A 12,731-nucleotide genomic window follows, 5' to 3' on the forward strand; every position below is an offset into this window, starting at 1 on the left:
TTTTGTGAATATTCTTTGAGATCACTAAAGCAATAACATTATACATTAATAGTTTTTGTGTCTTTATATATTAATAAAAATATGGGTGATATTATATTATAAGTAGTGCAAATTTCAATACTTCTTCCGTTTTAAAACAAATGAAATACTTAACAAATGAAATACTTATCTCAAAGTAAAATGGAAGTAACTCTGAGAACGGAGGAAGTATAGTTTTTAAAATTCAAGAATACAACAATTGGGGGGGGGGATCGGACCTTGAGTGATAACAAAAATTAATAGCTCATCATATATTACATTGATGGCAAATGGCTTAATGATTGGTAGATGAACTTGTAAGTTGTAATTTGTTGGAGCCTTTGGTATTTGAGATAATTATTATGAGATATGAGGGTTGGATAATGAATTAATGATAAGTAATTAGTGTGAGAGATAAGTATGTAATTAGTTGAAAAATGTTTGAGTAATCATCAAGGTTGCCAACACCCTTAAATACATTAAAATAAAATATTGATATGAATGTAATAAATTTAGTGATCTTAAGGTTTGCCGATCCTATTATTATTGAATTTTCGTTGGTTAGCAATACATTAAACCTTATTTTTATGCCGCTTTGATAGGGACTTGTGGTCTGTGGACTGTGGAGTGTTTGACAATAAATATACGGAAAATGTTTGGGTGACTGAAAGGGTTAACAACCCTCATGAGAGAAATATAGAAAGAATAATAATAAAATCAATATTTTGGAGAGAGAAAATATCCTATAACTAACACATTTATTATACTTTCTCTCCAACTCGCACATAAAGTTTATCAATCGTTAGGATTACTCTATCATTGTCTCCTTTCAAAAAGAAAAAGAGTAAAAAGATACTCCTTCCGTCCCGTAATATAGTGTCTGCTTCATTTTTGGTGAGTCAAACTTTAAAATCTTTGACTGAATATTCTCATTTGTATATTTAAAAAAGCATATTTCATGTGAGATCTTGTTAAATTCGTCTCAATGTGTTGTTTCATAATATCAACTTCTATTTATATTAATACGGAATGTTGATAAGTTGGGATAATACGGAATGAGTTTACTTATCCCAGCGTTTGAATCCTCATCCCAACTACATGTTAGAGCATTATTTACTTTTGGACTGTTTAACCTTACACCCAGCCTCTAAACCGATGCGCCCTACATACTCATAGTATAACAGGGGGTTGATTTTTCGTACCAATTATCTTTCCTAATTAAAAAAAAAATTAAAATGACACCTTTATACCATTTTAGCTAATCACACACTTTAAGAACCTCTCCCAAGGATCGCCAAAAGCAAGTGCTCTAGTAACTAGCACGCCATAATCGGACCCACAAGGCACAAGAAGTTTCTATACTACATTTTACAGTAGTGAATTAATGACTCCAACTAACTATAATTCATTGAAGGAAGATTCTTCAGTCGATTTGCAGCCATATCGGGTTAAATCCGTTAAGAATGATGAAATTATACGGCCACAAGTTCTAACAAACACCATGCATGAAGCTCAATTCTTAATTAAGTGCTTGTTTCGCTATCACGGTAAGGTTCTATTTGATTAGACGGAAAATATTCTTTATGATTAATGAATATATGCTAACAATTTTCACAGTGTCTCCTCCTAGGTAAGTTACTTCTATTATATTGTCCGAATTTGTGGAGATTTTTATTTAATTTTGTAATAATTTTCTTTCTCAATAACCAAAACAATAAACCTATTTACTCGTATTTTAAGATAGTTATCCTCTCGTGATTTCTTTTGCCTTCGATACACAAGACCTTCTTCTATACCAACACGAAACACATATACGTTAATAATTTTCATAATGTCTCTATCACATACAATCTACACTCTCATTAGCCTATGAAACTCTTTATTTACCTAAACTACCTTGTTTGCGAGCATATCATTGATAATACCAACATGTTTATACTTTTATATCTAGCTAACCTTAATTTATAACTCTACAACCTAATTTATTCTTACTCACTTTGAAGACGCAAATTGTTTATATGTTTCTTCCATCACTTCTATCAACTCTCTAGACTCTAGTGAATTTTCAACATCTCTTAATTAGCTCCAATAAAGTTATTCCTCCATCTACCACAAAGGAAATAGCATGACAATACAACCCAATTCATGATATTTTTCACTAAACTCTATTCAAGATATATATAATATAACTAGTTGTTGATTACAAAACGCCTTCATATATATACTTTCTCTTGTCTCTATTTTTCTTGTTAAGTACAACAGTTTGACTTTTGCACTAATAAACCTCATTTTGTCCATATTTTTTTTACGAATATATAAAAATAAAAATGATCATATAAGATAATGTCGGATTTGCTTAAATGAATGTAAACTTTTTGTAACTTTTACAAATGTACATCATTATATTAGATACAATGATAGTCAAAGTTGTGTATTGATAAATGTAAAACTCAAATCGTTACACTTATTTAAAAATGAAGGTTAGTATTTGATTGGCTTGTGATCATACACTAGTCAAATTTACACTCTATGTCACATGCTCCAATACTCATATCTCTAAATTTAATTTCTAAGGTAAGAAATGTGTAAGTTGTGCCTTGATTGCTTAAGGAAGAAGAAGAAGAGAGTTTGAACAAAAGGTGTGTTTCCCAGCAGCTCGATCGGACATGAACCCAGTCCAGGCAGGCGATCCAGCTCAGTCGGAGTTATTCCCTTGTCACATGCATTGCACGAGCAACTCGGGGCATGAAGTTTAATTTGAGGCTTTTGTGGCCCGGGTGAGCTGCCCGTACACTCGCTTAGGCAATTTGGCCATGTTTTCGTGTTTTGTGCAATTTTATCCGGATTTATTTGGTTTTGAATTGGGTCACTTTGTAACTTTAGGAAGCAAGCCATATATTAAACATCATAAAATCATTTTAAAAACCCTAAGATTCCAAAATTAACCCCAAATCGATTTCTCTCTCTCCTCCTCACTCTGTTCTTCTTCATTGTAATTCCTCCTCCACCAGATATACTAAAAAAAGATTCTTGCTTTATGAATGCAGGTCAAGATTGACCGAATCACGTTAATTTTTTGTCCTTTTTTTATTGCTTTTACTTCTCATTTAAAGTTTTAAACTTTGCATTTATTATTAATTGAAGCTATAAACTAGTAAACCCTAAATTAGTATATTCTCTTAAATTGCATTTAATGCTAACAAAATATACTTTTCTCCCTTCTAATTTCAACGAGCATAGTCATCTCCCACAACTATAAATATCTCTAAATTAATAGGCCATATCTATTATCATGGTACATGTATGACATTTCTTCTTTTACTATTTGCATTTTCGTGGTTCCCGTTTCTATTTCGGATGGAACAGAGACTCAGAATTAAATTGCACAATCAAAATCGGTCATTTAATTCAGAGCCCCCTGCTTCAACTTTTATCACATGTGGGTAGCTACCTAGTAGTAGCCTACTATTACTAGCTGCCAACATGAGAGATTGAGAGTAGAGAGAGAATAAGAGTATTGCACAAATTTGATGCAACAATCCAACAATTCTTTCATTGATTAAAGAGTATTTTTAGGGAAAATATCATGGTATTAGAACATTTTGTAAATATATATCTTACTAAATTTAAGTTTTGTTAAAAGGTACCAAAAATACTATTTTTAGTGAGAAAGTTAAATTTCCGACTTTTTACTTGCTTAATTACTCTTTATATAGTGTGTGATATTCAATTGCTTATATTACATTCATTTTCCTCCAACTTTCTCACCGTCACTTTGTGGCTCACTCGCGAGTTTCTACCAAGTCAAAGGCTTTAAGTTTTGTTAAAAGGTACCAAAAATACTATTTCTGGCGAGAAAGTCAAATTTTCGACCTTTGACTTGCTTAATTATTCTTTGCATAGTGTGTGACGTACATTACACTCATTTTCCTCCAACTTCCTCACTGTCACTTTGTGGCTCACTCGCGAGTTTCTACCAAGTCAAAGGCCGAAAATTTGACTTTCTAGCTCGTTGGAAATAGTGTTTTTGGTATCTTTTAACAAAATTTAAATTTAGGTTAGTATATTCCTACAAAAAAAATTTAGTGAGATATATCTCCATAAAATGCCCTATACTCTTGATTGAAAGCACATAAAATTTTTTTGAACGTGCATTTATATAGGAATAGTACGTTTAGTTTTTGACGTATCCTTTGTTTTTTTTGTGCTTGTTTACAGATTCTAGATCTTGACCATGCAGCTTTTTCTCTCTATGTCTCGTTTTCAAGTTTCTGGTTTGTGTATAGATTAGTGCATACGTGCAAGAAAGACTTGTTCAAATGCTTTCATTGAATAAGGGTAAGGGATCAAAGTGGAAAAATGAAGTAAGCCAAAATATATAATCTCTTCAAAAGGCAAACTATTGAACTTTTAGCATTTTTCAAGAGTATATATAGTTATATGACAAATATTCCACCAACCTCAAACAAAAAATAGATATAAGAATATTGAATTAGATAAAGAAAAAACTTAAATGGAGAGCTTGTTCTACGCTAAATAGAGATGTTGAAAAACTGGTATATTGCTTTCATATTATTTGATAAAGTTTGAGACAAGTAGTAAGTATAGTGTGTGATACATTGATACCAATTGAAATTACCCAAACTTATGTATGGTGTAACATGTGCTTGATTTTTTTCGTGGCCAAGGAGAAAAGGAGAGAGTGAGCGCTTCGAAGCTCTCAACCCAGACGAGGAGGATCGAGCCCATGAAGTGCAGTCCGGGTGGGCTTGCATTGGGCCCGGGCGGGCAGTGAGGCTCGGTCGTGTTGGTGGTTGGCCGGGCGGGCATTCAGTTTGCTCGGGGGGCAGTTTGCTATTGAAAACGACCCTGCATCGGGCGGGCGGCATTGGAGCACGGGCGGACAGCTTGCCCTGTTTTGCGTTTTTCGAGATTTAATCTGGATTTTCCTGATTTCTTTATTTTGGATTTTGGGTGTGATTTTGTAAACTTTAGGAGGTCATATATAAGGCATCCTAAAGTCATTTAGTAACCTAAGATTCAAATTAGCCACAAATAATATAACTCTCTTTCTCTCTCTTCTCTCTCTCTCTTCTTTTTCTCCATTGTAATTCCTCCATTAGAAAGGCTAAAGAAAACTCTAAGGTTCTTGCTTGTGGATGTAGGTCAAGATTGATCAAACCACGTTAAATAATCTTTGTCTCTTTTTATTGCTTACTTTTCTCATTTAAAGTTTACAACTTTGCATATCTTGTTGAACTTGATCTTAACTAGCAAATCCTAGATCTTAGAAATTGCATTTATTTCTAACATATGGACTTATCGTCTCTATCATGATATATTGATGTAAAATTAATTGATCATTGTCAACTTATAGTATTCTTGAGGGAGGTTATTTTAAATTAGTCGAGGGTAATTATTACTTTATTTTTTTTTCGACTTATCATATTATTTAAAGGTGACTAGTTATATGTCTCATCCGAATGACAAATCAATTTGAGTTGCGCAAAATTAATTGAGGCAAAAAATAAAGTAGCTAGAGACAATGACATGTATTATTCCTTATCTATGAAGTGTTTCCACTAATTGATTAGTCGTAGAAGTATTATTTCTCTAGATCTACTTACTACACATTATTGCACAATTTGCATAGAGAGGATATAGTACGAATATGCAAAATAAATAACAATGATGCATGCATGATTTCATTGGAGAATTGAGCACAATTAATAAAGGTAAATCTATATAAATCTATTAAAAGGCGAAAACAAAAAATTGTGCCATGTGGTGCTCTCCAAAGAGAGTTTTAGTGGATGTAATCCACGTACAATAAAAAATTAAAAAATTGCAAAGTATAGGATTGGATCTTGAGACCTCAAGTACATATACTAAACTTCTAACCTTACCACTAGGCTAAGTTGTATGTTATTATTATAAAGTTATTACATTAATAAATGAATTTTTTTCTTACCCGGGGCATAGCCCGGGCCTAATAACTAGTAAATATATTAAAAGACGTTCCTAAATAAGGAACGTGTGCCACGTGGCCCTCTTTCTAGGGTCTTTTACTTTATATAATCCATGTACAATAAAAAAAAATAGAAATTACATAGTATAGGATCTGATCCCGTAACCTCAAATTCATATACCAAAGTTTTAACCATTAGAAATTTTCCTTTACCCGGAATATAATTCGGGGCTGATAACTAGTTGGTAATTAAAAGATGGGATCTTTGGTGGGTCTTGGCACTAATCATTGCAGGATAAAATAATGAGAATATGAAATCTATATGATATTATAATCAGAAAAAATAAAATAATATTAAGAATATATAAATGGAAGCAAACCAACGGTTGGCCATTGGTCCTTTTCAATGAGTTGATGGCTTTTTTTTCTTATTTCTTTCCCTCCTTTTCAACAGAATAAATTAAAAGTGGGGGCAAACAATCAAATAGGAGGGACTAAAATAAAAATTAGTACTTTCTTTTTGTAAGTGCATGTCCTTCTTTTATAATTTTTCTAATTTGTTTTTTTCTTTCCTTGTGGTGTTGCTTTCATAGAAAAGATGTAGGGAGGGAGACGCGAGAAAGTAAATAGAGCCATAGACTAGTGAGAAAACAACTCATATTCTATAAGTAGCTACTTAAAAAAGGCCAAAAAAAAACATTATCTTTACCAAAACATTAGAAATAATTATACATAATATTGCTTTTGTTTTTGGATACCTACAATAATGAAAATATTTTTTTAAAAAAATTGGTTGATGCATAAGTTGTCCTTGTTTGTGTAAAAATATTGCATCCTTAGGAAAAAGGGTCCCGCTAGGAATAACAATAAGTTTAGCGGACGTACAAGATATTGAGTATCAACTCAAAATATTTGTGAGGGGCCAGGCCAGACTCAAGTTTGACTAGATCAATAAGGTTCATGTAAGAGTAAAAAATTTCTTTTTAATATTTATGAATTAATGATTTTTATATAATAATTACGAGAATAACTTAGAAATACAATATGACCTTGTAATTTCAGCCTTAAAATGAGTCTAAAACAAAATTCATTTGAAATTTTGAGTTAAAATGTTTTTAAAGTTCGACTATATGATATAATTGCTATGTGCTAGGATATAGTTTAAGATCAACCCAATTTGTTATCACCCCTCATCTACACAACTCAATTTCAAGACTTTAAGAACCTTTTTGTGCAAATTTTCAAACTTTAAAATTAAACAACTCAACATCATATATATGTATAGGCTTAATTTTTACCTCTAGTGTTCTTTTCATTCAACAGTAATTTTCCATATCTTTTTCCATAGCAAAATAAATGACAAAAAAAGTAGGAATTAGCGGGTCCTATTTGCATAAAAGATAAATTAACTTTAATTAGAGAAAAAGCGAGAAAGTAGATACTATAGAATGAGGCAACTTAGGGTTGATGAAAAATGCTTCTCACAATAAGAAAAACAAATTTTTTGAAAAAAAAAAATGCATATTTAAAATTAAGTACACCAAAATTATTATGTTCACCAAGTGCACAACAAAATTATGATTTTGTCTTGTAAGAGACCATCTACTTTTAAATTAAAATTAGGCAATGATAAATCCAATATTAAAAAGAAAATTAGTCCAATGATAACTATGTTAATTTTTTTCGATGACTGGTTTAATCCATTTAGTGACTAGGTCTACTTTTATATTAAAATTAGACCGTATCTTCTAATATTTTTTACAAAATTATACGCACACCATTAAGAAAGACAAAAGAGGATATTGACTAATTAAGAAGAACAAAATCACTTATCAAAATCCCAACGTAAAAAGAATCTTGGACAATAACTGAGTGAGTAAATTATTGACCTTTCTGAAACAAAGAAAGTAAGATTGATCGAATATTGATTTAGGAAAAAGGGAAACACCTGAAACTGAAGTAGTACTAAAGAGAAAAATGCTACACAGTCCACATACAGATCAGAAGATACTCACAATCACACGTGTTTCTCATAAATTTTTTGACATGAGGAAGTATTCCAAATTTCTATTGAATGACTTTATTTCTCACTCTTTTTCTCACTTATTCACTCACTCATTTAGCTAGGGGACCATTTGAGAAAGATTAATTAAGATGGTGAATTGGGGGACATCTTAAGATACACTAAAACAGCAACGACAAGATTTTGTTACAGTACTCTCTTTCCTAAGCTTATTATCAATTGTTTCATCAACTTCTTTCCCGCAAGGATATGAGTTAGCTCAAGTATAGGTAGAGCGCTCCCCTTAGCCCCTGAGGTCAGGAGTTCGATCCTTACCCATAGCATTATGCTGGGGTATTTCTTTAGCATTACCAGTCAATGTATTAGTGTTTCCTACACTATAGTAGCCTTATAGGGGTTAGCCCTTGGGCTGACTTAATTTTCTAATAAAAAAAAAATAAATCAACTTCCTTCCCCCTTATCTGGTTAGGAAATTATCGCTCCATTTACAAATAATTTTTACACGTACATTTTTTTCATGCATGTCAATGCAAAACTTGAGCACTAACATCTGTAGTCTTATGTTAGTAAAAATTATAAAATGTACTTATTGATAAAATACGTATTAAGACGAATTGAACCAGATCACACATAACAATTTTACTTACGTATAAATCACAAACGATGGTCAAAATGAAATTTCTAAATAGTATAAAATGTCAAAGTGTAACAATCAGAAAAACAGAGGAAATATTTTTTAAAATAAACATATCTCCTCAATTGAAGTAAATAAAACGAAGCTTTTTGAAAGTAAAGTTCTATTTGTTTCAGAACGTAGGAAGTATATAATTTTACTATTTCCTTCGTTTTGTTTTTATTAGGAGCCAAATTTGCATAAAGTGGATTGGACATACACAAAGTTCTAAAAAGAGAGTACTCAACCTATGTTTAAATAGTTTTAGGTTAATCTTTTTCTTAAACTACATGCTTAGTTCACATGATGCGAGTTTATAGAAGTATAAACTAACATAATGATTCTGTCTACCTTCATTATTTGATCTGAACTGCAAACAGTTCACAATTCATGATTTCAAGGAGGCAAAAAATCACCTGCTGAAATTGACATTTGCTAAAAAAGGAAGACTTCAGGTTCTTCAAGTGTTCACTCTTTTCTGGGTAAGTCACGTATCCTTAAGTATAACGTAATACTTACAAAACTACAAAAGGATAATATTTTAAATACAAATTTCTAGTGACAAAAAATTATGGGAATTTTTTTGTTATCATTATTATTATTATAATAATACAAATACATATAGAACAAATAAGTATACACTGATAAGTGATATGTTAGAGTAGTACATATTTCATTGATTGACATAACAAAGAAAAAAACAAGTTAGGAAAGAAAAGGAAATAGTTATAAGGTTTATTTATAGTAAAATGATAAGACTTACCAAGCACTCACGACAAAAGCTGCAAATGTAAGAGAATTTCCTTGTTTAATCATAAATTAGAGCTTAATGACTCAGTTATACCAGTTAATAACTTACTAATAACAGTAATTTAAGAGATAATGGAATGATTTATGTTTCTTCACGGCACTAAATAACTTTTTATTTACCATTACTTGCCTTAATTAAATTACTGCCTTTTATTTTTTTTTTATCCATCATATGAACCATGAAGGCAATACAAAGTACAAAGAAGGAGAAGAGGAATTCGAACCTATAACCTATCGTTCATAGTATTAGAGTAGAGTAATATTATATGTAAGAGGATATTAGGGACTTTTACTAGTTTTAGGCCTGTATTGTAACACTATATATATTAAATGCTAGGGTTAACCTAACCAAATTAACACAATTGTTCTCCACACTTGTACACATAGCACCTCAATCTTAACTATTAGGTTAAGACACTGCCTTTTATAATACTGAAAGTTACTGGCTTAAACCCCAAATTAGTTAAAACAAAAAGAAATGCATAGCAAGTTAACTGAAAATGACATCTTACCTGGAGATCGATCAATCACAGTGATCATAAGTTTGAAATGATGGAACTTCATCTATCTTTCTACAACAATGGTTGATTTGATCATTAATTCATCAGAGTATATACAATATTACTAGCAAGTAAGATTGGATTAGAACTTAATAATATGCTTAATTAGCTTCCTCATAATATAATCACAATTTTTAACCCCCAACATTGGACAATAATTGATCTCATGATAATAAGTCAAATCATAAATAATTAATAATAATGATTCAAAAAAATAAAAATTAGGTAGTAGTTGTAGGAGGACCTACACCAGCAGCTGTGACTCCACCTGCTTCATCTCCACTTCCATTGCCACCTTCTCTAGTCCCACCACTACTCGCGACTGCTGTAGTGGTGGTGGTGGCAGTGGAAGTGGAGGTTAAAGAAGAAGAAGAAGCGCGTTTTCGCTTCTTCTTCTCATAAGGGATCCCACGAGCTTTGGCCTGGCTTTCTCTGACCTCTCGGAGGTAAATTCTGACAGCGCGTGCTCCAAATGGGTTAGATTCAGGTCGACCTCCATTTTCTTCGTAAGCAGCACGAAGACGGCCTATGAGCGCGTCAAGACTACCCCAAGCTTGTTTTAGTGGGCAAGCACAAGGGGAAGGAGGGTTAGGGTGACCAAAGTAAGGGCAGCCAGTGATGTGGACTTTTGTTTTACCAAATTGGTCCAAATATTTGAGGAATTCTATCACATGGGCTCCGCTGCACCTAGACAGTGAAAGTGGGGGTTTGTGGTTTCTTAGGTATTGTAAAAAAGTATTCCAGTCTCGTCTTTTTTGTGACTCGTACCTGCTCGGGGTCGCCCCTGTTGTTGCTGCAGCGACTGCTGCTGCAGTCGCTGCAGCAACTGTTTGAGATCCATCACCACTACCACCACCATCACCACCACCACCACCGCCGCCACTTGATGATCCGGGGGCGTGATCGCCTCCGGGTCTGTTTGGTTGGGAGGATGATCCTTCACCTCCACCTCCACCTCCACCTCCACTTCCGGGTTCGGATGATCCAGCGCCTATTACATCCATTTTTATGATCAATCTTCAAGTTTGAGCTAATATTTTTGTTATTTGTGAAATTGGGTTGTTAAATTTAACAATCTTTTTAGGAACAGTTACATATATATGTAAATTTTTTGGGGGTGTTATAGAGAAAGAAAGGAAGATTTTTGGGTGATGGGACGTGAAAAGGGAGGAAATTAAAGGATGAATGAATAAGACCAAGTAGTACTGTATGTTGCTTATCGTTAGCTCTCGTTTGTTCTTCTTTCTTTTGAAATAAGGAGTGAAAATGATGAGGGTAGAGAAAACCAACAAACAAACAACAAAACAAACGAAAAATAGAAACAAAGAAAAGAGGGTTGAGAAAATACGTATCGACCACTATCAAGACTCTTGTGAAGTGGAAAAAGAAGGGTTAAAAAAATGAAGGGGGAATTTTTTTTTAGCGAAGTGAAGAGAAGAAGAAGAAGAAGGGTAAGTTGTGCTTATAAATATGATAAAATTATCACGTGGGTTTGGCCCCCTCTATAAGGGACATGGATGCACCTCCACCCCTTCTTTTCTTTTTTTGCATATTTACCCTTAGACCTCAATTTAGTGTCATTTTGAGTCTTGGAACTAGACCTGGTTATTGGGAGGGTCGAATTAGGATCAGAAGCGGGTCGGGTTATAAGAGGGTCGTTTTATAAAGAATCGGTAGCGGGTCGGCCCGAATGGATTGCGAGTCGATAATGAGCAGGCCGGCAAACAAGCAAGAAAAATAAGGAACAAAGAGAGTCAAAAGTAAGTTTAAATGAATATGAATCCGAATATGTAATTGTTTTTACAAAATCTATTTTATTTTTCAAAATTATCGGGTTTCTTTATTGACACTGTATAATAATGACCCTATTCAATAGAGTCATGTCCAATAAATGTCCTATAAATTTGACCCTAACCTTTCATCCATTGTGCTACCTGTGTCCAATAATCAGGTCTACTTGTGATTTGATATTGTGCATGTGTGTGTTTTTTTACCCTCGACTTTATTTTCTTTCTTTTGTTAATTTAAGGAGTGACTTTCATTGTTTTGGTTAGGGTCTAATGGTCAATAGAGTAATAAAAGGTTTTGTCTTGTGGATATAAGGGGGTGTCATTCAATAGGGATTATAAGTTGGGATGGGAGTAAATTTTGATTATTTTTGATGGGTGACAATTGAGAAGTAGATAGGAAAGAATGAGATGGTATGAGTTATATATGATCCTTGCAAGTGTTTGTACTTCACGACGACTCTTGTTCGTGTCATTAATTTTCTCTACAACTAACTTAATTTCGTTGAATTTGTTTTTCTTACATCATGTTTCTATCTATAAACTATCTAAAGGAAAGTGTACCATTTTAGTTTTCAATAATGATATAGTGCAAACCAAGGATGTCTTGGCCTAGTGGTTAAGATTGAGATGTTATGAACTTTAGGTCACAAGTTTGAATCCTCCACCCCTTCTTTGTACTGTCTTTGTGGCTTATATGGATCAAAAGAAAAATGATATAGTGCATATTTTTGTTGCTCCTTTTATTGTCCAGTTCTCATGTTTCACGATCCAACTATTAGTTACAACTAACCTTCCATTTGAGTTTTATGCTTAGCCTTTTGATGCAAGTGGGTCGCACTAATTAAGAGCATGTTCTCCGTAGCTTATTTTCAGTTCAATTCAGTTCAGA

At 32.9% G+C, this 12,731-nt stretch overlaps 1 protein-coding gene across 1 annotated transcript; it reads right to left on the bottom strand.

The window, feature by feature from the left end:
- Positions 1-10,134: 10,134 nt before the first annotated feature.
- On the bottom strand, positions 10,135-11,499 carry LOC104900239 (protein LIGHT-DEPENDENT SHORT HYPOCOTYLS 5). Its single transcript, XM_010687616.3, has one exon. It carries the CDS (start codon positions 11,054-11,056, stop codon positions 10,274-10,276), a length of 783 nt encoding a protein of 260 aa, XP_010685918.2. The 5' UTR covers positions 11,057-11,499; the 3' UTR covers positions 10,135-10,273.
- Positions 11,500-12,731: the final 1,232 nt, after the last annotated feature.

Source organism: Beta vulgaris, chromosome 7, assembly GCF_026745355.1.
Source record: "Beta vulgaris subsp. vulgaris cultivar EL10 chromosome 7, EL10.2, whole genome shotgun sequence".
Lineage (NCBI taxonomy): Eukaryota > Viridiplantae > Streptophyta > Magnoliopsida > Caryophyllales > Amaranthaceae > Beta > Beta vulgaris.

Bases quoted from the DNA above. Each gene is read 5' to 3' on its own strand.
- LOC104900239 (XM_010687616.3), bottom strand. From the start codon at position 11,056: ATGGATGTAATAGGCGCTGGATCATCCGAACCCGGAAGTGGAGGTGGA.